Below are 23,938 nucleotides of genomic sequence, written 5' to 3' on the forward strand. Positions count from 1 at the left end.
AACTCCTCGGCGTTTGGAACGGTCTGCAATGAGGAGCTAAGAAAGTGCCGCATCACTGACAGCCCCCCGTGGACACATGGGAGGAATGACCACTGCGGTTGTGAGGTTATGATTTGTAAGAAACACCCCTCCTCCCAGTTTCTGGCTCACAGATCCTAAAATCCGTGGAATTCCCTAAGTGTTGAGAGTGATAAAGGTATTTCATTATGCTAATGAGATGACTTTTGTGCCCCGCCCAAGGGCAGGGCTGGTTGCCAGCAACAGCCAACCAGTGGTTAGAGGACCAGAACTTTCAGTCCCACCCCCCAATTTTCTGGGGGCGGGAGGAGGGGCTTGAGGCTGACTCCATCGCCAATGGCCAGTGACTTAGTCAATCATGACTACATAATAAAGCCTCCATAAAGCCCAGAGGCCAGGTCGGCCCTCACGTGGGAGCTTCTTCGCAGGGGGCCGGAACACTTGCAGCTACAACTGTGCCACACACGCTCCTTCTTCGGGACCTTGCACTACGTCTCTCTTTACCTGGCTGTTGATTTGAATCCTTTAATAGTCTTTGTAAGAAATCTATAATCTAGTGAGTAAATGGTCTGAGTTCTGTGAGATGGTCCAGCAAATTAACTGAACCCTGGGAGAGGACTGTGGGAGCCTGGGATTTGTCACAGGTTGGTCGGAGGCACAGGGGGCATCTGCAGCGGAGGCCTGAGCCCTGCTGGTGCACGCGAGCTGCAGGGCCAGGCCCACGGCCGTTGGCTGCCCGCCGTTTCAGGGTAAGCGAGTCCAGTGCAAGGCTATTATAAAACAAAGAAAATTTGTGACGCCGCTGCCACCACACCAGCCAGCACGAAAACCTCGCACTTTTTGCATAACACCTTTTCATCGTGTGTTGCGAGGCAGCTTTTCCATGGGTCAGGGCTGCCGCAGGACAGACACCCCCATGGACTGTCATAGGGTTCGAGAGAGCAGCGTCATCACAGGACGAAGTGCACAGCCAAGTCTCTGAAGCTGGAGAATGTAATGCCAGTAAAAGGGCAGTTTGGTCATTTTAGAAAGACATCTGGCTTAAAAAAATGTCAAGATAATAGGAGAAGCAGTTTCTGCCGACCAAGAGGCCTGCGACAGTTCCCGGACACCACTGGGAAAACCACTGGGCAGAAAGGACGTTGGCCCAAACAGGGCTGCAGGCAGGTGAGAGCGCCCAATTCTGGAAAAAGTGCTGCAGAGGACACTTGTTAGCAAGGCAGAGAAGCGTGCACCATAGGGAGCAGAAAAAAGAAAGCAGAGAAATGAAGAACAGTGGAAATAAACAGAAAAACTACAAATAAAATGGCAGCCATAGGCGCTCACATATCAATAATTACAGCCGGGCTGCGATCGGAACTGCCCTTTTCTCCCAAGCCTCGCCCCGAGCCTTGCAGGGCAGAGGAGAGGAGCCCCGCCGCCGCCTCCAGCTGCTCCACAAGAAAGTCTGGACAACCAGAGCCCGTTTCTGGGCTGGTTCCATCGACGCACTGCCCCTGCGGTCAGGAAGCATCTGGCCAGTAAGGGGCCGCCCTTTAAAGTTCTTTTGATCTTGAACAATGTCCCAGGCCACCCAGAACCCAGTGAGCCCAACAAGCATCAATGCGGTGTACTTGCAATTATCTTAATGTTTTTTCTCATATATAAAACATATACAAAAAAAATGTGTTAATCGACTGCGTTGTCTGTAACGCTTCTTGTCAACAGTAAGGTATCATCAGTTAAGTTTTGGGGGAGCCGGCAGCTACACACGATCTTCTACGGCAGGGGCGCTGGTGTCCCTGACCCCACGGCGTTCAAGGGCCGTCTGTCTGTGGGAGTGCCTCCAGGGAAAACTTACGAGGAATGTGCCCTAAATAACCAACAGTGGTTTGTCCCCAGATACAAAAATGAACTCAAAATGGATTAAATGGGGGGGGGGTAGAGGTGGAAGAGGGTATGAGGGTGACAAATGGTGATGCGGAAATACACAATTAAAAAATGGATCAAAGACCAAAATATCAGACCCGAAACAATGAATTACACAGAAGAAAGAACAGGTACTAAACTTTCAGACTTTGGTCTTAGAGAAGATTTTATTAACTGACCCCAAAGGCAAGGGAAGTAAAGGCAAATATAAATGAACGGGACTGTATCAAACTAAAAAGCAGATTTTTAACACAGCAAAAGAAACCACCGACAAAACAAAAAGGCAACCAGCCGAATGGGGGAAGATATTTGCCAACAGCTGCAACAAGGGGTTAATATCTAAAACATATAAGAACTCATCCAACTCAACACCAAACAAACAGACAATCCCATTAAGGCTCGGGCGGGTCACTCAGTGGGTTAGAGAGTTGTCCTGATGCACCAGGGTCGCGGGTTCAATCCCCAGTCAGGGCACATGCAAGAATCAACCAATGATGCATAAGTGAGCGGAAGTGGAACAACACATCGATGCTCCTCTCTCACAAATCAATAAATTAAAAAAAAAAAAAAAAAAAAAAAAAGCCCAAGGATCTGAGGAAACACCTCTCCCAAGAAGACAAACACATGGCCAACAGACACATGGAAAGATGCCCCGCTTCACTGTTAGGGACGGGCAAATCAGGGTCACAATGCGACTCCACCTCATGCCTGTCGGAGCGGCTGTTACCAACACGAGCGGTGAGGACAGTGCGGGCGAGGGTGTGCACAAGGCGGAGCCTCGCTCACTGCTGGGGGGGGATGCAGACTGCTGCCACCACGATGGGAACAGTACGGAGGTGCCTCAAAAAATTAAGAACAGAGTTACCATAGGGTACTGCAACCTGTCTTTGGGGTATCTACCCAAAAAGTTTGAAAACATTTGCAAAGACATATGAACCCCTTTTTTCACTGCGGCCAAGACATGGAAACAACCGAACTGTCCCAGACAGAGGATGGGTAGAGAAGACGTGGTGTGTATATGCTGTGCAAGACTATTCAGACATAAGAAAAGATGAAATGCTGCCATTTGCGACAACATGGATGGACCTTGAGAATATCATGCTAATAAGCCCAATAAGTCAGACAGAAAAAGCTAAGAACCACATGATTTCATTCCTGTGTGGGATGTAAAACTGAAAGCAACAAATGAATAAACAAGAAAAATAAAAGCTTAGACACAGACAATAGCAGGGTGGTTACCACCAGAAGGAGGGGTGGGGTAGCAAAGGGGATCAGACCTACGGTGGTGGGAGGTGACTTGACTTTGGGTGCTGGGCACACAATGCAACAAATGGAAAAGAAACCCAGAGTATTACAGGGTTCCTGTGTTTCTGTCTTGTTTGATTTCATGTCAATGTACTACGTTTGTCAGCAGAAGGAAGGAACGTTTTCAGAGTGCAGCTCCCACTGCTGGGCGAGGGAAGGAGAGGGGAGTAGCACCAGCAGCAGGAGCACTCAGACGCCTGGAAGGAGCACGCGTGCAGCCGGGGGCTGGAAGGCCGGACGGGACGCTCTGGAGCCCAGGCCCCACCCCAGCAGCCCGCTCGCCCCTGGGACCGCGACTCCCACCACCGAACCAGAAGCGCCGCCGCCACGGCCGCCACTCTGCATTTGCACTCTGCCCGTTTCTGGAACACGTCTGAGGGGAGAGCCCTCGTAGGCCCCCTGCAAACTGGGGATTCCCAGCCCTGTGGAAGGCGGCAGCCCACGGAAGGCCTGCCAGCAGGGTCCCCCCCGCCCAACACCACTCTGCTGGGACCGCCCCTTCTCAGGGCTCCAGACACACACAGTGCTAGCTTGTCCCCTGCCTGGGTGGTGGGTGACACCAAATAATTACGGCTACAGTATTCCCTCACTTACCGCAGGTATTACGTTCCAGACCCCCCACAAAGTAGGAACCTTACATTTATTCTACACTCTTAAGCCTACGTAACTTTAACAACATTCATATACAGTACCGCAAAATCCCGCGGTATAGTGAAAAATCTGTGATAAATAATTAAATATAATATTTTTTAAAATCCCACGATACAGTGAGGCCGCGATAAGTGAACCGCGATATAGAGAGGGACAACTATAACATTCTTAGGGTATGAAAATGTGATCTGCTTAGCAAAGTCTTGTCTCCTCCCAGTCTAAATAGTTCCATTTAAAAGAAAACACCCTCGTGTTTTAGAGATGTACACTGGAACCTCTGCAGGAATGCCGTGCTGGCTGGGAATAGTTCTGAAATAACACACTGGGGATGGCGGGCAGGGGCAGGAGACAGAAGACTGGCTCTGAGTGTGGGCCGGGCACGGTGTCACTGGCTGCCGCCCCACTCTGCACGTCTCCAGAGTGGATGGCCCTGAGCCCGTGTCAGGCAACAGGGACCCCAGGAAGACCGTGCTCAGCAGGGTGAAGCGAAGTCACTCCCTCTTTCCAGAGACATTTCCTTTTCTTTGCCTTCAAACAGCAAGTGCCCTGACACAGACCTGCCACCCACACCGAGGAACCACACGCCCTCGAGGGTGGGTGTCCTCCGACCCTGCCACAACTCAGGCAGGTCGCTGAACTGGCCGGCAATGGCACAAGCCACCCTGGCCCGGGGACCTGCGCAGTTCCCAGGGGTGGCGAGAAGTGCTACTTACTCCAGAGCCGGCATCAGAAATACCTCTTGGGAAGTCACTCTCTGACTCAAATTCCAAGTCACACATCAGCAGCCCCCACTGCCCCACTGAGCCCCACAATAAGCCAAGAACACCATTTCCTAGCCGGCTGCTGTGGCCGTGCCGCGTCGAGGGACAGCAGGCTGCGTGCGCATCGCCAGGCCAGCCTCCCCGAACCCCGGGGCCTGGCAGACGTTTTACCTGTTCCGTCTTTCTTGCAATGAGATTGCCAATGGTCTTGCTGAAAAAACTGGCCAGCAGGGGGTTGAGGGGCGGCTCTTGGTCCAAGAAGTCGTACAAAAGGTTCAGCAGAGTCTCGTCGCCCCCCAGACGGTCGTTGATCTGTGGCACGTCGCAGGTCAGCAGCTCGCAGGCCGTGTTCGGGTACCTGAAGGGCACAACGCCAACAACTGGAGGTGAAATTAGACTTCTCCAAGCCCGGGGAGCCGCTGAAATAACCTGCCCCCATGGACGGAGGTCCCCTGCAAACACCAGCAGGCTCAGGGCAGAGCGGAAGTGCACTGCGTCTGTGAGCAACTGCTGTTTCTGCCCACCACCCGGTGCGCACCTTCAGCCCACGACTTCCTGGCCCCTTGCAGCCTGCACTCCCTCTGGGCTCCAGGCCTCGGGCCTCGGGCTCTCCTGCCAGGTCTCTCACCTCTTGTCACCTTACCAAGGCCAGGTTCCTATCACATCTGTCCCCCTCCTCCCCACCCCTTCCTGTCCCTTCATATTAAAAAGCACAAGTCCAGCCCTGGCCGGGTAGCTGAGCTGGCTGGAGCATCATCCCATACACCGAGGGGTCACGGGTTCAATCTCTGGCTGGGACATGTGCAAGGTGGGGGTGGGGGCAGTAGGCTGATGTTTCCCTCTCACACCAATGTTTCTCTTTGTCTGTCTCTCTCTCTCTGAAGTCAGTGAACATACCCTCGGGTGAGGAGTAAAAGAAAAATTAGAAAAGCACAGGTCCAGTGCGTCCCTGACTGAAGCTTACCGTGCAGCACTGGTGAGGAGGTGTTATGTAGGCGGATTATAACTAAGTCACACCAGCATATGTAAGCAATGTGCCAGATCCAAGTAATGCCCGTCCCGTTACAAGTGACCCCAGCACCACTGGCTTCCTGCCTCCCTACGTGACACACATGGGCTTGCGGACGCACCCTGGGACAGGCCACCCACCCAACAACCTGCGGCATCCAGGACAAAGCCCGCTACCACAGTGCCTGTCGTAACACCCAGTGTCGTGTCTGGGGACACACCTGGGAACGCAGGGAGGGAGTCATGCCCGGAGGAGGCAGGGACTCGGGGGCAGCACCCTGTGGGCTGACTTGCACACACCTGGTACAAGGGACAAGCTGTGCAGTCGCGGGCACACGCTGACCTCTCCGTGCACGGAGTGTGAGCACCCAGCTCCGCACAGGCCGTGTGTGAAGCTGAGCAGCAACAAGGTCAGCCACTGTGACCCTCCTGCCTGGTGGCCACCAACACAGGCCCTAGCACAGGCCTCGGCCCAGTGGTCACTCTGGGTCCGCTGCAGCAGCCGGGGTCTGAAACTGCAGGGAATAGTTGCTAACGCGTCGCGGGGCAGGGAGGGACCAGAGAGAGCACCCCCTAGAGCTCAGAGAGACAGCGCATGCACGCAGTGGGCATGAAGGCCCTGCAGGTTCACGGGAGGAGGCCCAGCGGCAGGCAGTTAACAAGCAGACCCCAGCTTGAGAGCGGCCCAGACAGAGGCGTGGTCAGTCCCAGGGAGGGGTGGCCAGTGCCCACCTCAGGGGATTGGGCCAAGCATCAGACAAGGTGGCTCAGCGCTGCTGTGCCGTGAGCAGTGACAACCAGCCCAGCAGAGCGCACATGGCCATGAGGAGCAGGAGCCGGGGAGCGCGCTCGGCGTGCAGGGCAGGAGGGCCGGGCAGCAGCACCGCAGCCAGAGCACAGAGCACGGCCTCCGTCAGCAGGCACAGAGGCGTCCACCAGCCTCCAAACGAGAGAAGAGGCACCCAGCGCAGGGCAGGGTCAGGCCCAGAGAAGAGCAGACACTGCCCCCTCCAGGAAGCCCTGCAGAGCTGACGGGAAGGCCCTGTCCTGTCTGCGCGCACACGTGAGGCAGGCGGAGTGACAGCGCCCTGACCTCCCAAGGTTACGGCTATGATGCAGTCAGTACCCGTCTCATCAAGGAAAGGGCCTGCTTCACTACCTGACACGAGGAGGTGGCCTGTCACCGCTCCCTCTCCGAGTGGCTCAAGTGATGCAAAGAAAGAGGCGAGGAGTGTGGACGCCACACTGAACGATGCTGAAAGGAAGGAAGTGGGGGCCCAGTAAGGACAGCCTGATGCCAGGGAGGTCCCAGAGGGAGCGACAACTGAACACAAGGCTGGGGGGGCGCCTGGGGGTGCTGCCTGGAGGCTTTGGAGAGCGGGGTCACTGCCACCCTCCCTCGCTGGCTCCCACAGGACAAGGGCCCGTCCTCAGAAGTGCACCAGAGCAGCTCCCGACTTGGCGCCGCCAGGCACAGCCGAGGGAGTGACGAGACCCTGTCTGGAAACAGGGCGTGGCCCAACCACACTGGGGCGCCCAAGCTTCTCTTCCCAACTCAGGGTGCTGACAGGTGGACCTCCCCCAGGTAAGAGCTGGAAGGGTTCTTTTCTGGAGAAACTGATGGGACAGAGACGAAAGTCAACCAGCTGTCATCTAACCCAGTGGCCAGCACCCGCCGCCCAGTGAAGGGTGGTGAGCAGGCCCCACGCAGACCCCGGCCTGCGCAGGCTGCAGTGCCTCTCTTGAAAGCACAGTGCTGGTCAAACTCACCACCACCGGAGAACAAGGCACACGGAACAGAGCGAGGGCGCAGAACAGGAAACTGCCCCCAAAACGACACACTAAGGCAGTACCCATGAATAAGAAGTGAGGCTTGTACTAAAATATCTGAGAATAAGAAAAACCTCTTAGAAATAAAAAATGACAGTAGAAAATTTTAAATCAACAAAGGACAGGAAGATAAAATTTGGAGAAGCCTCTCAGATGAAGAACAGAAAGGCAAAGACCAAACGTTCAGGTAAGACAGTGCTCACCCATGTGACCCAGCACCAATCTGATGTCGCAGAGAGAACAGAGGGAAAACTGGGGGGGCGAGGGGGGCCGTTATCCAAGAAGACACAGGATACTCTCCGTGCTGAAGGGCCCGCGGGGTACGGAGCACCGTGAGCAGGCAGCCCAGAGTCCGGTGCTTGCCTCACGAGCACACGTGTAACCAGTGGCAGCAGCTGAGCCAGCCCCTGCGCGTGGCTGATGGTCACTGACCTACACGGTTCCCGCCCTGTTCGGTTGGCTTAGCTTTGCACCTGTTACTAATCTCCCAGCCTCTCCGACTAGAAAGCTCTCCTGGCTCACTGACACTGCTCTGGGGTCCCCGTGCCCGACCCCGCTCCCCTCCCATCAGGCCTGTCACCAATGCCCTCTAGACAAGGAGATCACAGAGCCTGCCCCGCCACAGGACACGTCTGGGAGGGAGAAGGGGATGGGGTCTATGCACGGTGGTGCTGAGACCACCCACGTTGACCAGACGCATCCCACGCACACAGCCTCTGTCTGACCTTCCCCAGATGGTCACCAGCCCCTGCCTCACACAGGCGCCTCCTGCCGCGCGACTGGCTTCACTTTATGTGCCCAGCACACCTGGTGTCAGGGCAGAGGGAGGACTTGAGGTGGTCTCTGGTCATCGCAAACAGGTAAGATGTGCTTGTGTTCGTGAACAAGGAGATGCAGATTTGGCATCATTTTCACGCGTAACAACCATTTAAACAGCGACCCATTCTTAGCTCTTAAGTCACACAAAAACAGGATGTGACCTGCGGGGCCTCGGTTTGCTGACCCTGTTCGAAGACCTTTACCGCTCACTGTCTGGCCGCCTGTCTGTCCTGACGCGCCTGCTCAGTGGGCACCCTCAGAGCCGGAGGCTGGGTCTGCTCTGTCCTTCCTGTCACCCAAGGTCCCCTGTCCACACACTCTCTGCCCTCACCCCAAGCCCTTGCCACACCAGCCCTGCCCTCCCGTCACCTCCTAACAGACGGCTCAGTCGTTGAATGGAACATTTTAGGAAAAACTGAGAATGGTCACTAACAAAATGTCATATTCCCACTGAGTCCAGGACCCCAGCGTGAAGCACTACCCATGGTCCCTCCCAAGGAGCATTCCACCCGGCGGGGACCCGCCTCCTGCTGGAGGTGCATCCCCGTCCGTCCACCTCTGTGTCCGGCCTCACGCTGCAACCCCACCTGCAGCTCTGCCCGGGGTCTTTGTCTTCCAGCACATCTCCCCTCAGCAGCGGCCTCCCGGCTCCTCCGCCAGAAGCCCCCGCCCGCCGCCCCGCTGAGGCCTGACAGCACGTACTTGAAGCGGACCTTCTCCTCCATGTCCTGGGGTGGCTCCTGGGTGACGAGGGTCACCAGCTCCTCCATGCACTGCGGCCGGCACAGGAAGTCCAGCAGCTTCCGGTTCTGAGCCTTGCACTCCTGCAGGACGTCATCCTCGTCCATCAGCTCCCGCAGCGTCACGTCCTCCTTATCCAGCAGCTTGTCGACATGGGACGTGGTGTTCAAGTCAAACTTCCAGAACATGGTGATGGCCACAGCGCTGCAAGCAAGGACAGGAGGGTCACGTCTCCCCAAAGCCCAAGAAGCCTGTCCCCACACAGACCTGCGCTAGAGGACGCATTTGCCCCATAACCCCTCTGACCACACGTCTCCGGGCCAGGCTCCCAGGTCAGCGGGGACGCCCCAGCTCTGGTTCCCTGCTGGCTAATCTGCCTTCTTTACCCTCCTCTGGCACGCCTGGGGGCTCTCCCTGACAGGCTCCCTCAGGAGATGTCTCCTGTGTGTCAGGCCGGGATGCCTCTCCATCCTAAGAAAGTTAATGACTCACAAGCTCTGTCCCCAGCATCCGGCTCCTCCCAAGTGAACACAGGACAACTCTCCTGATGTCTCTGTATCATAAACACCTTCAATTCTCTGTATATAACGCTCTGACAGCTTAGAACACCGCTCTGGCTGGGGAAAGACAGCCCCTCTGGGGACACTGGTCAACCTTAGAGACAGCAAAGGGCCGGGAGCAGGCCTGTGACATCTCTGCACTTGGCTCCTCCCCGAGGCCCACTCCTTCCCTGTCCCCCAGGCACTGCTCCCACCTTCATCCCAGGGCTGGGGCCCTGGCCAAGAGACCACCCTGTGGTGTAGAGTCCCCTGGAATTATTCACACTAGGCAACCCCGCCCTGCTCCCAGACCCTGCCTCATTCTCCATGGAAACCCCGGAAGGGCTGAGCCTAAGCACTCAGACACCTGTCCTCTGCCCCCGATACCTTCCGCCCCCTGGGCCCCACTGGGCCGCACCGGGCCCTGGTGGAACGGAAGGAGCTGGGAAGTGTGCCCCTGCCCCACACTGGGGCTCACACAGGATGGCTGTCGCTTCTTCCAGAAATATCGTGAAACATTGTGAAACATCGTGAACAGATTTCTCTAGGGTTGCAGGTTTCCTTTGGTGACAGTTGCCTCTTGCACACCCCCAGCTGGGCACCTGGCCCGCAGCCAAGGCATGTAGGTATGTGCCCTGACCGAGAATTGAACCAGCGACCCTTTGGTTCACAGGCTGGCGCCCAGTCCACTGAGCCACACCAGCTGGGGCCGAACTCACTTTTTTAACAGGCATTTTCTATTTCTAATTGCTTCCACTCTGGTCACCTGCCGAAGGATTCATCCAACGATGGGGTGCAGGTGTTCATGTGACCTTGTAACCTCTCTTGTCAAGCAGTTTCTTTAGTGACATCCCTCTCATTCTCATGTGTTTATTTTTTATTCTCATGTTTTAGGAACTCCTGTCCTCTTCCTCTTCCTCTTCATCAGTGCGACTAAAGTTTATTAATTTTATTGGTCTTTTTAAGTAACCAGCTTTTGTTTTTGCTTTTTCTCTATTACTCGACCATTTTCTATTCTGCTGGTTTCTGAAATTTCCTCTCTGCTGCCTACTCTTGGTTTAATCTGCTCTCTTTCTAGCTTCTTAAGGCAGAAGCTGAGATCACTGATTTTTTTAGACCCCTTTTCTATTACAAGCATCTAAAGCTACAAAGCTTCCTTCAAGCCCTGCTTTAGCTGCATCCCTCAGAGTCTGGTATTTCTAACTTCCCTTGTTTTTCTTTGACTTACAGCTACCTAGAAGTATGATGCTTAATTTCCTTTTCTAATTATTTTGAGACTTTCTAACCAGCTCGTCATGTCTGATCATCTAACTACTGCTGTGCTCAGAGAGCAGGCTTATGCGGTTTCCTCCTTTAAATGCCCTGGTCTTTGGTTAACGGCCTCCATAGGGGTCAGCAAACTTCTGTGACGGACTAAGCAGTAATTGGTTTCAGCTTTGTAGGCCACGTGGGGTCTCTGTTGCATGTTCTTTTCCTTCTTCTCCCCAACAGCCCTTTAACATCATACAGCCATTCTTAGTCTGCAAGCCACAGAGAACCCAGCAGGGTCAGCACAGGCTACAGGGGCCTCCTTGCCACAGGCACCCCTGGCTCGACTGCGCCGGGCAAGTCCAGCTTCTCCCAGCAGCCTGTGCTCAGACTCTGACGTTCCTACTGTCATTGTTTGGGGGCTCCGCTAACTGCACCCATTTCAGACGACGAACTTAATGGGTGACTGTCGCGTGTCCTCGCTGCCCCACCGACCCCGTCTCCCCCTGACCTCGGGCCTCCCTAGTCCCTGAGACACAGCAGCACTGAAATTAGGCCAATTAACACCCTCCAATGGCCTCCAACGTCCATGCGAAAGGGAGAGTCGCAGGGTCCTCACTTTAAATCAAAAGCCAGAGGGACTGGTGGGTGAGGACGGCGCCTCGAAAGCCGAGATGAGCCAAAGCCAGGCCTCTGGCAGCCACGGGCCCGGCTGGGGAAGCCAAGGAAAAGCCCTTGCAGGGAAGGGAGGGCGCCGCCCCAGTGAACGCATAGGTGATACGGAAGCGACCCGGCCTCACTGCCGACAAGAGCCGGCGTCAGCGGTCCGCACGGGAGATCACAGCAGCCGTCACGTTCCCTTGAGCCACAGCCCGACCCAGCGCCGGGCCCTGACCCGCTGCAACGCTGTGAGGGCCGAGAGGGGAGGCGGCTGCCGAAGGAAAGTCTGAAGCCGGCGGCGGCTGGCTGATGAGGCTGAAGGAGAGATGCGGTCTCTGTAACGTGGAAGTGCCAGGGCAGGTGGCAGCAAGTGGCCCAGGATGCCACTGCGATGACCGAGGAAGGGCCACAGCCTCGTCTGTAGATGAAAGACTGCTGCTGGAAGTCGCCACCTGGGGCTTTCAAAGCTTGAACGGAGAAGGCGGTGCTGGTTTCCCAGCGTCGGGGACAGGCCTGCTCTCCTGCGCTCTGGCGTGCAGCTGGGACCGTGGGCTGCAGCCAGTGCTCACTGACCACCCGCAAATCCGGGGCCCTTGAGAATCTGCTCATCCGCGCCGCCGGGGCCCCCGCCGTGGACGATCGGCCCGGGACACGGCGCGCCTGTGCGCACGCGGTTTACGGAACGACTTAATCAGCCCGCTGTGCAGACCCGCTGCTGCTCAGAAAAAAGGCTTCTCCCCAGACTTCACTGCTCGCTGACAACGCGCCTGGTCACCGAGAGCTCTTGATGGAGACGGACGACGAGATGAGGGTAGTTTTCGCGCCTTTCTGTGGCCCCTGGATCAGGGACTGACTGACTTCCGAGCCTTATGACTGAAGAAACCCATCTTGTAAACCACAGCTGCCGCAGTGACTCCTCTGACGGATCGAGCGAGATGACCTGGAAAGGACTCAGCATCCTAGATGCCCGTGAGAACACGAGTGAACCAAGGGAAGCGGCCACAACATCAGCAACAGGGTGCGGAAGAAGGTGATCCCAACGCTCCTGGCTGACGCTGGGCGCTCAGGCCCCGGTGGAGGAAGTCCCTCAGGACGCGGTGAGAGCAGCGGGAGGACGAGCACTGGAAGCGGAGCCTGGAGGCGGGACTGAACGGCTGCCACCTCACGAGAGAACCTGGACGGATGAGGAGGTGCTTACGGATAAGCAGAAAGTGTTTTCTCAGACGGAATCGACTCCTGGTGAAGGTGCTGTGACGATGGTGAAGGGACAGCAGGATTTAGGGCATCACAGAAATGCAGGTGACAGGCAGCGGCAGCGTTTGAGGACTGGCTCCAGGGAAAGAGAGAAAAAAAGATACACAAAAGAAAAAAGAAAAAGAAAGGAAAGAACAAACTAACCTCTACAATTGCCTAATTTCAGAAAATAATGATTTTTAAATATCAAAAAAAGGAAACCATAATTTCAGGATTAAGGATAATGCCTCACTTTGAAAAATACAGTTTTAAGAGAAAAACTTACCTCATTACACTTACAATATTTTGTTCATCTCGCCATTTAAGAACCTCTGTTGCTTTTACCACCACCCTTACACATGAAATAAAACTAGGTGACTCTTGACCATTAATTTAGGCGATTGGCTCGCTTGCTCATATCTGCACATTCTGCTACGCCATTAAGTCAAAAATCTCTGTAAAACAATATTTCTGTTTCCATCAGCTACCTATGCATTTTATGAAACACTGGTCATGCCCTGGCTGGTGTGGCTCAGTGGACTGAGCGCTGGCCTGCAAACCAAAAGGTCGCGGATTCGATTCTCACTCAGGGCACAGGCCTGGGTTGCGGGCCAGGTCCCTGTTGGGGTGTGCGAGAGGCAGCCAATCAATGTTTCTCTCACATATCATGCTTCTCTACCTGTCTTTCTCCCACCCTTCCCATCTCTAAAAGTAAATAAACTAACTCTTTTAAAAAACAAAACAAAACAAAAAAACCTGGTTGTGTCTGTGGCAGCCCTTGGCAAGTCCATCGCGACAGCACTGCACCAGCCGTCCGCGTCCAAGGGGCTGCTCTCAGGCCACACTGCCCGCTTCCTTCCAAATGCTCCTCATGTCCCAGCACCCACTCGATGCCCTGCAGAAACGCTGGTCTCTGCTCAGCTGGTCTCCCCACAGGGAGGGCTCTCCTGCTCCCCTGGATGACACCTGAGCAGCAAATCCAGCCACACCCTGACAACGCCCTCCGCCCTCCGGTCTCTCTGGAATGCCAAACAAAGTATCACCAACACCTTCCAGACGCGGATCCCACAGCCACCAAATAGAACTTGAAGTTCTGCTTCTCTATTTACTTTTTCCAGTTAGCATGATCATCAGACAGAATGTAGGTTCCAAAGAGAAATGCTGCCATATGGCCATTAGTTCCAAACAGAGCCCTTCACGAGAGAACACTCTGAGGTGCTGACTGTTGCTAAGAGAAATTAGAATCTGATTATGATCAAAGTCCTGGACCTGCAGTGTGACCTGAGGCCAGGTACGTGGCCACTGGTACTTCGGTTTCCTCGCTATAAACTGGGAGCAGTGAGCCCCCGTCTCGCAGAGCAGAGCCTAGAGCCGTGGCCTGCACACGTCCCCTCACAGACCCTGACTGCAAAGGGGGGCAGGAAAGAGACAAGGTCGCTGTGCCGCAGAGAGCAGGCTCGGGGGTGCTGCAGCAGCCCACACCGCCCACCAGAGCTCAGGGTGCACCTCCCCCAAACCCCCCCCCCCGTCAGTGGCGCCGCGGCAGGAGCTTAAACAGAACACGACGGAGGTGTCTGCCCTGGAAGGCAACAAACGCTACAGACCAGGAGGCTTTCTTACTCCCAAAGAGCCGGGGTCCAGCTCTTACCAACACCCCCTGGAACCCTGTCTGGCCTGGGAGGAGTGGCGACGCAAGTCCATGGAGAGCAGTGAGTGTCTGTGCGACCAGATGACCAACAAGCCCGGCTGTGTCTGAGCTGACGGGGGTTCTGAGAGGCTGGCTCCTCCTGAGACACCGTGGGGTGTGGTGGATGCACAGGGCCAGGAGCTGAGCAGAGCGGAGCACAGGGCTGGGGTTCTGGCCCTCATGCCTCCTGGAAGACGGCAGGAAGCAGAGCAACCCTTCAGACAGCACACCTGAGAGCCAGGGGTGAAGGCAAGCGGCCAGACGGGGCAGACCCTGCTGAGAAAGAACCACAGACCCGCCTCCTTTAAGCCACTGCTCTTCGGGGCCCTTTTGTGCACAGTTCGGTCTTCACCTTAATATAATTTGAGCAAGTTTCTTAACCTCCCCGAACTTTAGCTTTTTCACCTATAAAATCAATCATCACGTTTTCCAAGCCCTGGCTGGTGAGGCTCAGTGGACTGAGCACAGGTCTGCGAACAAAAGGCTGCAGGTTCGATTCCCAGTCAGGGCACATGCCTGGGTTGGAGGCCAGGTCCCCAGTTGGGGGCGCACAAGAGGCAGCCACATATTGATGCTTCTCTCCCTCTTTCTCTCTCCCTTCCCATTCTCTAAAAATAAGTAAATAAGTTAAATAATATATATATAATGATCACGTGTCCCTCACAGAGGAGTTAAGCAACCCAGGCACTCATGAGATGCTCAACCAACACTTGGACTAATGAGAGAGACGTGGGGTCACTGACATGTGTCACACGCCCCACGAGGGTTCACTCCCTACCTTTTCCCACGCGTTTCAGCCGTGCTGGTGGTGGTGCCGGACAGCAGCCGTCTGTGCGGCTGCAAGCGGGGAGTGGCCTAAGAGGCCCGCGAAGGCCCCAGAGCCCCGCGCCGGCAGGCCTCCCTGCCCGCCACCAGCCATTAGCAGACGCTGTTCCTTGGTTCAGAGCTGCACATTTGGGAAAACGTGAGCAACTCAAACAATAACCACCACACACACTAAACTAACCACGAGTGGTCACCCTTCCAAAACAGCGGAACGAGGCTCCCACAGGCACTGTGGCGCAAGGGCACGCTGGGCACGAGACCAGGGCTGGCCCGGGCCGCCCGGGCTGACAGGCACGCTGCCGCAGCCGAGAACACCAGCACGCGGGGCTTTCAAAACGCTGTCTCAACAAGACCTTTTACTCACAGAATAAACTGGACTCTTCAAAAGGTCTAAAGTTTTCATGGACCCTGTCATTTTCTGATAATTTTAAAGTCAGCTTATCAATTCCACCCTCCTGACCCCACACACCTCTTGGGATTTTTGCCTGAAATTATGATAAGTTTCTAGGTCGGTTTTGGGAGAACTGGCACATTTACAACATGAAGTTTTCTAATCCAAAATCAGGGTATACCTGTCCATTTACTCAAGCCTTCTTCAATTTCCTTAAAAATTTAAAGTGCTCTCCACAGAGGCTTCACATCTTTTATTATATTTATTCCTAGGTACTTTTTATTCATAATGCTACTATACGCACGACTTTTGAACTGCAATGTGTTTGTTGATGGTAAATGATAATTATTTTTATAAACTGACTTTGTATTCAGCAACTTCCTAAGGGATTAACTTGATTAATTTATCTTTAGAGTGTTTGGGGCTTTCTACATATACATAATCATATCAATGAATAACAACAGTTTTGTTTCTTCCATTCAAATTCTTTTATCTTCTTCCTCATTTTTCCAATTTACTGGTCTGGCTAAAACCTCCATCCTGGTCCTCAACAGGAGCGTCCAGAGCAGACAGCCCTACCTTCCTGCACCGTCCCAGGGAAAGCTTGCAACGTATCACCAAGCACAAGGGCGGCTAAAAGGCTCTTTAGTCAGAAAGAAGGAAGTCCCACCCCATTGCCACCACTCGGGAGGCTGCATGCTACCTACACGCCCCAGTGGCTCCTTAGCAGCTGCAGGCTGTACGCGCACTGAGGTCCGTAGGGAACCAGCGCCGCCCCGGCACCCGGCTGCCACGAAGCCCACGGGCTTCTACCTCCACACCCCCTCTTCTGGACTGACATGCTGCTGTAAGTCCACCTGGATTTTACTCCGAAAGACACTGCTACTGTCATGATGAAGAACAGCACTCACTGCTCTCTGCTTCCCACTCTCCCGAGTCTCAGTTCTTCCACGTGGGACCCCTTCGTCCGCACCTGCTTTAGAAGTGCCTCAGGAAAGCACTGCCAATGACCAGCTCCTCAGTTTTTATTTTCCTACAAACGTCTTTATTTCCTCCTCATTCTTGAAAGACACGTTTGCCTGAGAAGAACCAAACAGAACGTCTAGAAATATAGAAGATGATACATGGGCTTAGCACCGAGTCAGCTGCAGGGCAGGGCAGAGCAATCGGTGAGCCAGACGAGGGCAGGCTGGCCAGGACAGAGCCCTGAGAAGAGTGGGACACAAAGCAGAGGCGAGGCGGCCGGGGGACCGTGGGGATGTGAGCCCCCAGCGCCTCGCTCCCACGGCTGCACAGGCTGGGCAGCGTCAGTCACCACTGTGCAGGCGACTTCAGTCTGTTGTCCTTCTCTGGATTCAGGTCTCTGTCTTCAGTGCTCTGCAGGGTTACCCTCTCCTGACTGCTGGACGTCATCTTTTTATTTATCCTGCTATGGTTCACTGGTCTCTCTGAATCTGCAGGCTGGGTTTTTTCACCGATTCTTGAAAATCTTTAGCCTTTATCTTTTCAAATAATAAATCTGTCCCCATCCTCACGTCTCCTCATAAAACACCAATTAAACACACGTTAGAGACGCGCCCTCCACCCCTCGCGCCGCCTCCCCTCTGCTCCATGCCAGGGGACCTGCCCTCGTCTGGCTCACTGACTTTCTCTGCCCTGCAAATGAGTCGATATCAAACCCACGTGCAGGGGGGATAAAAGTGACTTTACAGATGTATGGAAAATGATATAATTAATAAACAATAATACGAGAGCAAACTGTACTGCATACTCACAATTGTACCACTACTGTTGCCCCACCTTGTACTGTATTCTTCATTTCTAGGCAATCCTTTTTCAAAGATTACAGGCCACCTTTCAGTTTCCTGCAGGTATCACAGGCTCTGTCTCGACTGGTTTTCGCTCACGGTGCCTTACTTCCGTGTGTGTTTGCTCAGTTTTGTGCACTAATCAGTATCCTTCAAAAATGCCCGTAAGGATTCTTTGCATCTTAGGATGACAGGACCTTCCTCCAGAGGCTCTGTCTGTAGGGTGCCTGAAAGCAGCACCAAACCAGGAACAAACCAAAGTCATGCTGACGACCCTGAACCGCCAGGCAGTGCGAGAGGGTGTCCTGCAGGCTCTGGCTGTGACAGGCTGCAGGCCTCAGGGGGCCAAAGTGGGGGGAGGGGGGGGTCCAGACGATGGAATGCCCCTGAGGCAAAGGCAGATCCCAGCCTATGTGCTCAGAGTGCCTTTCTGGGTTCCTGTTTTGTGTTATATTTTGGTCTAGAACTTCATCGCTATATTGTCAGTTTTTTGATTGCTCTTTTTCTTCTTTTTTTTGGAATCCAAAAATTTTAGTTGCTTTCCATAGAGTAGGGCTGGAAGGATAGAGGGTGGTCTGAATAACCTAGCCTAACATTTATCAAAAACATAAGACGCTGCTCTTTTTTGTGCGAAACATACCCAACACACAACTCTATACACTGAAATGTATATTCTCTCACCACTCTGAAGAATTACTCCACTTCCAACTGGCTTCTACTCATGCTGACGAGACACCTGCTGTCAACCTAATGCTGTTCCCTTGTAGGTGACCTCTTACCGCTCCCCAAGGACCTCTCTCTTTCCAGCTACACGGTCCCAGTGTGCGGGGTGTTCCTTTCATTGCTCTGCTGGGACACGGGTGCTTCTGTTCTGGGACTCCAGCGACTCCTTCACTCAGTGTCTTATTCTCGCTGCGTGTGCTCTTAACCCTCTGCTCTGCCCCCAACCTCTCACGGCTGCGCACTGTGCTGCTTCAGCCTCGTTTGCCCTGTCCATCCGCGTGTACTGAGTTTTTCATTTCAACCTTCCTTCATTTCTGGAAGTTCTACTTGGGTCATTGTGATACTTTTGCATCCCTCACTTTCATTCTCCAAGTATCCCTTCAGACATTTCCTATATTACTATACTGTACACACTGCATCTGCTTCTTCAGTATCTGCAGGCCTCAGCACCTCATTTTGCTAACTCTTCCTCACGATGGCATGTGTGTTTTCTGACCAAGTTCAAGTTTGCTTACATTTAATCTACAAAACCCCAAAGGCCCACACCGCCCATGCTTTCCTCTGAGGAGGGCCCGTTTCCTCCACAAGGAGCAAAGGGGCACTGCCATGGTGCTCACGGCTCCTTTTCCTTTTTCTCTTCTGGCCTTTAAAGCAGTATCTTAATTTTTAATGCACCGAAGTGATCACAAGAAACTGTATTTACTGTACGTTACCCAGCACCTAATTGAAGTGCAAGGCGAGAGCTTTTTAGGGGCCCCCAATCCACTAGACACGCGAGTCCTTCCCTCCCTTCCGCATCTTCTACAAGGACAGTGTGTTCTGGATGGCACCATGGCAGTGGAAGGCTTTGGCTCACGTGTGCCCCACCACCCACACACGCTGCACCCCACTACACGCGCGTGACTATACCCCTTTTTATCTGGGTTACACTTTGGTTGGAGACACCAAGTAACTTCTCCACAACACAGCATCTCAAAACCAGACTCAGGAGGATCAAAAAACCACCAAAAAACAACAGACCATTCACACGCTTCGAAACTAAATTTCTGCTGTCGCCCATCTTTGAACGTACACGGTGTATCTGCACAAACTGCACAGTAAAGCACAATGAAGAAGGAAAACCATCTTACCTTCTGTGGAAACTTCTTGTTTAAATTTTGTATTCAGGCAAAATATGAAAACATTTGGGGGGTTTTCTTGGAGTATATGTAACTTTAAGAAAAAATTTTTCATTCAGTAGAAGATTTATAATCTCTTCACCTGAAAAATAGAAGGGTAAAATCTTTTTTTAAATTCTGTTTTTGTGAAGTCAATTACCAAAGTGTTATGAAAAAGGAAAACAAAAATGAGTATCTATACTTAGGATTCAAATGACCAGAACCCCCGGAAGGACAGAACAACAGACCCCTTGCCGCTGCTCGCTCCAGAGCCTGGCACGGACCACAGACACCCGCCACCCCGTCGGGGGAAGGAGCTCAGCGGCCGGGCTGGCACGCACGGACCCCAGCCATGTGGGAGGCTCCTCCGCGGAGTCATCTGGTTTCCCAACTTTATACTGTCACCTTAGGAGATGCATATTCCTGCCCTGGGCAGGCAGCTTGGTGGGTTAGAGCGTTATCCGGACACACCAAGGCTGTGGGTTCGATCCCCAGTTGGGGCACATACAGGAAGCAACCAATGAGAGCAAGAGTAAGTGGAACAACAAATCCATGTTTCTCTCTCTCTCAAATCAATAAACAAAAAAATTTTTTAAAGAAATGCACATTCCTGGTCACAAGGTGACTGGTACTCCCTCACAAAGTCTCTGAATGCCACTTCCAAGTCCAGTGACCAGCACTGCGCAGTGAGTGCCTGACCCCAGGTCTGAGCAGAAGCAGAACCCTGGGGAGCCTGGGCAACTCACAGGGCACATGCAGGAAGGTCACGACTTTACCCCTGAAAACCAGACCTGAGCAACAACTGGCTATCAGCAAAAGTAACACTCAGATCTTTTTGGATCCAGTTAGGACAAATCAAATGGAAAAGGATATTTTTGAAGCTACTGGAGAAATCTGAGTATGGACAGGCATTAGATGATATTAAGGAATTACCGTGAATTCCCTTAGCTGAATAACGGGATGGTAGCTATGTCCTTAAAAATAAAAACTGCCCTTATCAGAAGAAGAGAAATATTCATGATGCAATGACATTATTTCTGGTATTTGCTTTTCAAATACTTCAAAAAACAAGAACCAGAGTTTTAGTGTCCAAGGGAAAAGGGCAGATGAAGAAGAGAAATGGCAAAATGCTGATTGCCGGGTGACGTGTACACGGTGTCCATTACAGCGTGTTCTCCACACGTGTTTTGTTTTCATTGGACTTACTGGGGTGACACTGGCTAATAAAATCATATAGGTTTCAGGTGTACATTTGTGTTTTGAAATTTCATATAAAAATCAAACAAAAAAAGGCAATCAAAGTTGTGCTAGTAAGCCAGAAATAAGTCAACATTATCATCTTCTAAAATAGGTAAATCTTACATCTAACATTTCATAATTCAAATTATTAAGCTAAATAATTCAACAAAATTGGCTTTTCAGCACTTTATACAAAGTTTTCAAAATAAGAAAGTATCTCTGCAAGGCTGACCTGAGCGTGCCGAGTGTCCCCCGGAACCAAGGTCTCCCTTAAGACACACCCACTCCACAAACCCGGCTTGGCTGGAGCTGGAGGAAGGACGGGCATGTGGGCCCCAAACAGCCAGGGCGCCAGGAGGGACACGTGGCCAGGGAAGGAGCACGCCCCCTCCGCAGCGGGCACACGCCCTGGATGCAGTCACCCCTCCCACTACCGCGCACAAGCCTCTGTCGCCTGTGCCCTCCAGCCCGGATGCTGCCGTCACTCACGGTGGGCCTGTCCGCTCCCCACGCCCTCAGAACCTCAGTCAGAGCCCTGGGTTTCCCTGTGGAGCCCTCCCCCAAGCCCTGTCCCCATCTCCTGCCCTAAACACAAGAATCCCCCTAATGTCCACCCAGGAAAGGGCCACCTCTGCCCTCCCTCCTGGACATTCCAACCAGAAAGGGGACAGTGTTCACATCGGTCCAGTGGCTGCTGTAAAGGCCACCTTCAGTCTAAAACTTGTTCTTGCTCCTTTCGCTTCTAGCAAAGATGAAATAGCAGGGAGCAGATTTACCCTCCCACTTGCAACAACTAAAAAAAAAAAAAGGGTAAAACATATGGAACAGTTTTCAAGACACGGGACACCGGGCAATGAAGAGCAGTGGCGCCCTCAGGAGGGACACAGGAGGAGCCCTTTCCCTGCCCAGCTTTCTGCCCGGAGGACAGTTCTGGGCCACAGCTGCGGAGCCTGTGGAGTCCAGCAGGGTCCTGGGGCCAAGGCACAGGCTCCGCAGGCAGAACGCTGCCGGGCGCAGAGTGGCAAGGAGGTGGGCCCTGATCAGCACGCAAGTGTGAGGCAGACATCCAAGCCAGACAAAGTGTCGCTCGGAAGGGTTAACGGGAACAATCCTCGGAGTCCACTTGGAGCCAGGGACAGTCACTGTCCCGGCCACAGTGGAAAACTTCCTAATTCTCGGGGCACTGCACGAAGTACTCAGAAGACTCCTGCCTCGGGTTGGGACAAAATTAGCCTTAGACTAAACATGACTCTGGCCCCACCTAACAAAGCTTAAAAGACCCACCCGAATCAAACTGTTTCCAAGTAATTTAACCCCAACCCAGAACAAAGGTCAAGAATATTTATAGAAATACAAAAATACCCAGCATCCACCAACATAAATTCAGCGTCTTGGCATCCAATCAGAAATTACCAGGCATGCAAGGAAGCAGGAAAACAGGAACTATAATGAAGAGAAAAATCAATCAAAACCCACCCAGAAATGACACGGATGATGGAATTAGGAGACAAAAATTTCAACAGCTGTTGTACCCGGTTCCCATACCTCGGACCCTAGAGGAAAGACTCGATAGGTTAAGTGGAGACATGAAAGATATACAAAGACCCAACAGAGTCACAGAAACACGCAATCCAAAGGGAGCAAAGAACATCCTGCCCGTTCCCCGCAGGCCTCTGCCTTAGGGCACCTAATTAGGGACCACCGCACACCCGTGCGCTTGGGTTCTGACCCCTGCTCCCCACCGCTGGCTCTCTAACCACAGCAGCGCTCACCACTCTCCCTGCTGACGCGGCACCGGGCCCCGCGGCCTGGCCCGCCCCTCCCCCGCCCTCCCCACTTGGCAAAGTCGTGCCTGCTCTTCAATCCAAAATCCAACCACAGCCACTCCTGTCGCGCGTCCCCGAGCCCTTCCTCAGCACTCACACAAGAAAGAGTCTGTGTACAGCCCTTTCAGAAAATCACCTAATAATCTGGTTTTAAATGTTTTTATTTTAAATTATTTAAAAAATTGTTAATAGGAAAGGGTACACAGAAGAGTATAACAAATACCCATATATTGAGATTTAATAAATGTTAACAATTTTTCACACATGCCTCCTACTTAAAAAATGTTTCTATCTTTTTAAAGATTCTATTTATTTATTTTTGGGGAGAGGGAGAAAAACATCAATACGAGGTCAACAGGCTGCCTCCCACACACACCCCGGCCTGGGACCAAACCTGCAACCCAGGCGCGTGCCCTGACAGGGAACTGAACCAGTGACCCTGCTCTATGAGACAGCACCGAACCCACTGAGCACGCTGGTCAGGACAAAAGTGAAACCAAACATTTCTAACACATTAAGCAACCACAATCCATTCCACTCTCTTTCTTCTCAAAAATAATAGGTAGCTTGCAGTATCCATAACTACGTTCTTTCACTACTCACGTACCTGTAACGCACGGGTTTACGAGTAGACTGGAATACTTGGGTAACATGTATTTGTGCTCTCCATCTGTGCTAAGCTCAACGTTATGCTTTAGAGAATTATCTACACCAGTACGGGTACTTTTACTTCTTCCATGTTAAATACAATAGGCCCTCTTCCTTTATATAAAAAGGTACTTTTGCCCATATTCCTATGTAGTCACTTTCAGGTTGTTTCTGATTTCTCACTATTGCAAACAAGGCTGCCCGGACATTCTGAACACGCATCCTTTCATGTAGCTTTTACTCTCCTGGACGCAGAGCCGCTGGGTCACAGGACAGACTCCTTGCAGGTGAGCAGCGCAAGTCCATGACCCCAGATGCTTCACTGCATCTGCTCAGCATTCCGGGGCAGCTCACGCGCAGGCAGCTCACCACAGCCCCAGTTCACAGAGGAAAGTCCCGTGCCTGGCACAGGCCGCAAGGTTAATAAATGTCAGTTCTAGAACTTGAACCCAGGCTGGCTAGCAGCAAAGTCCATGTTCTCCGTCTCCCCATGACACCAAATTCTAGCCCAGGAGAGAGAGAGAAAGGGGAGCTACCCAAGCAGGGAGAGAAGTGGAACAGGTTGCAGAGATCCCCCAGCGGCACTGCCCAGGGCTGCGTGGTCCACGCAGGGCCGCTGGCAGAGCCCAGAAAGCGGCAGAGCAGGGCTCTCAATCGGGGGCAAAGGGGCTCTGGGGGAGGTGAGGGTCTTCAGAGTGGAGCAGTGGTCTCTGAGGGTGGCAAGACGTTCTGGAGCTCGTGGTGATGGCTGCACAAACTTGTAAATATACTAAAAGCCACTGAGTTGTACACCTGAAAAGGGTGGATTTTAGGATATGTGAGTTATGATGCAGTAAGAACAAAGGAAGCGGTCAGTGGCTGAGAGGTGGGAGTCAAATTCCTGCGTAGAAGCTCCAGAAGGTCTGAGGGCAGA

The 23,938-nt window shown here is 52.9% G+C and overlaps 1 protein-coding gene across 1 annotated transcript in view; it reads right to left on the bottom strand.

Moving 5' to 3' along the window:
- The window catches only part of PPP6R2 (protein phosphatase 6 regulatory subunit 2), a 61,618-nt gene that overhangs the window by 27,033 nt on the left and 10,647 nt on the right, over positions 1 to 23,938 (bottom strand). Inside the window, exons 2-4 of the mRNA XM_090272211.1 lie at positions 19,286 to 19,415; positions 9,003 to 9,245; positions 4,815 to 5,001 (exon numbers count right to left, since the gene is read on the bottom strand). Of these exons, the coding sequence (XP_090128337.1) occupies positions 4,815 to 5,001; positions 9,003 to 9,229 (414 nt within the window). The 5' untranslated portion in view covers positions 9,230 to 9,245; positions 19,286 to 19,415. The remainder of the gene's footprint in view (positions 1 to 4,814; positions 5,002 to 9,002; positions 9,246 to 19,285; positions 19,416 to 23,938) is intronic.

This window comes from Furipterus horrens, unplaced genomic scaffold, assembly GCF_987537825.1.
Source record: "Furipterus horrens unplaced genomic scaffold, mFurHor1.1.pri manual_scaffold_4, whole genome shotgun sequence".
Classification (NCBI taxonomy): Eukaryota; Metazoa; Chordata; class Mammalia; order Chiroptera; family Furipteridae; genus Furipterus; species Furipterus horrens.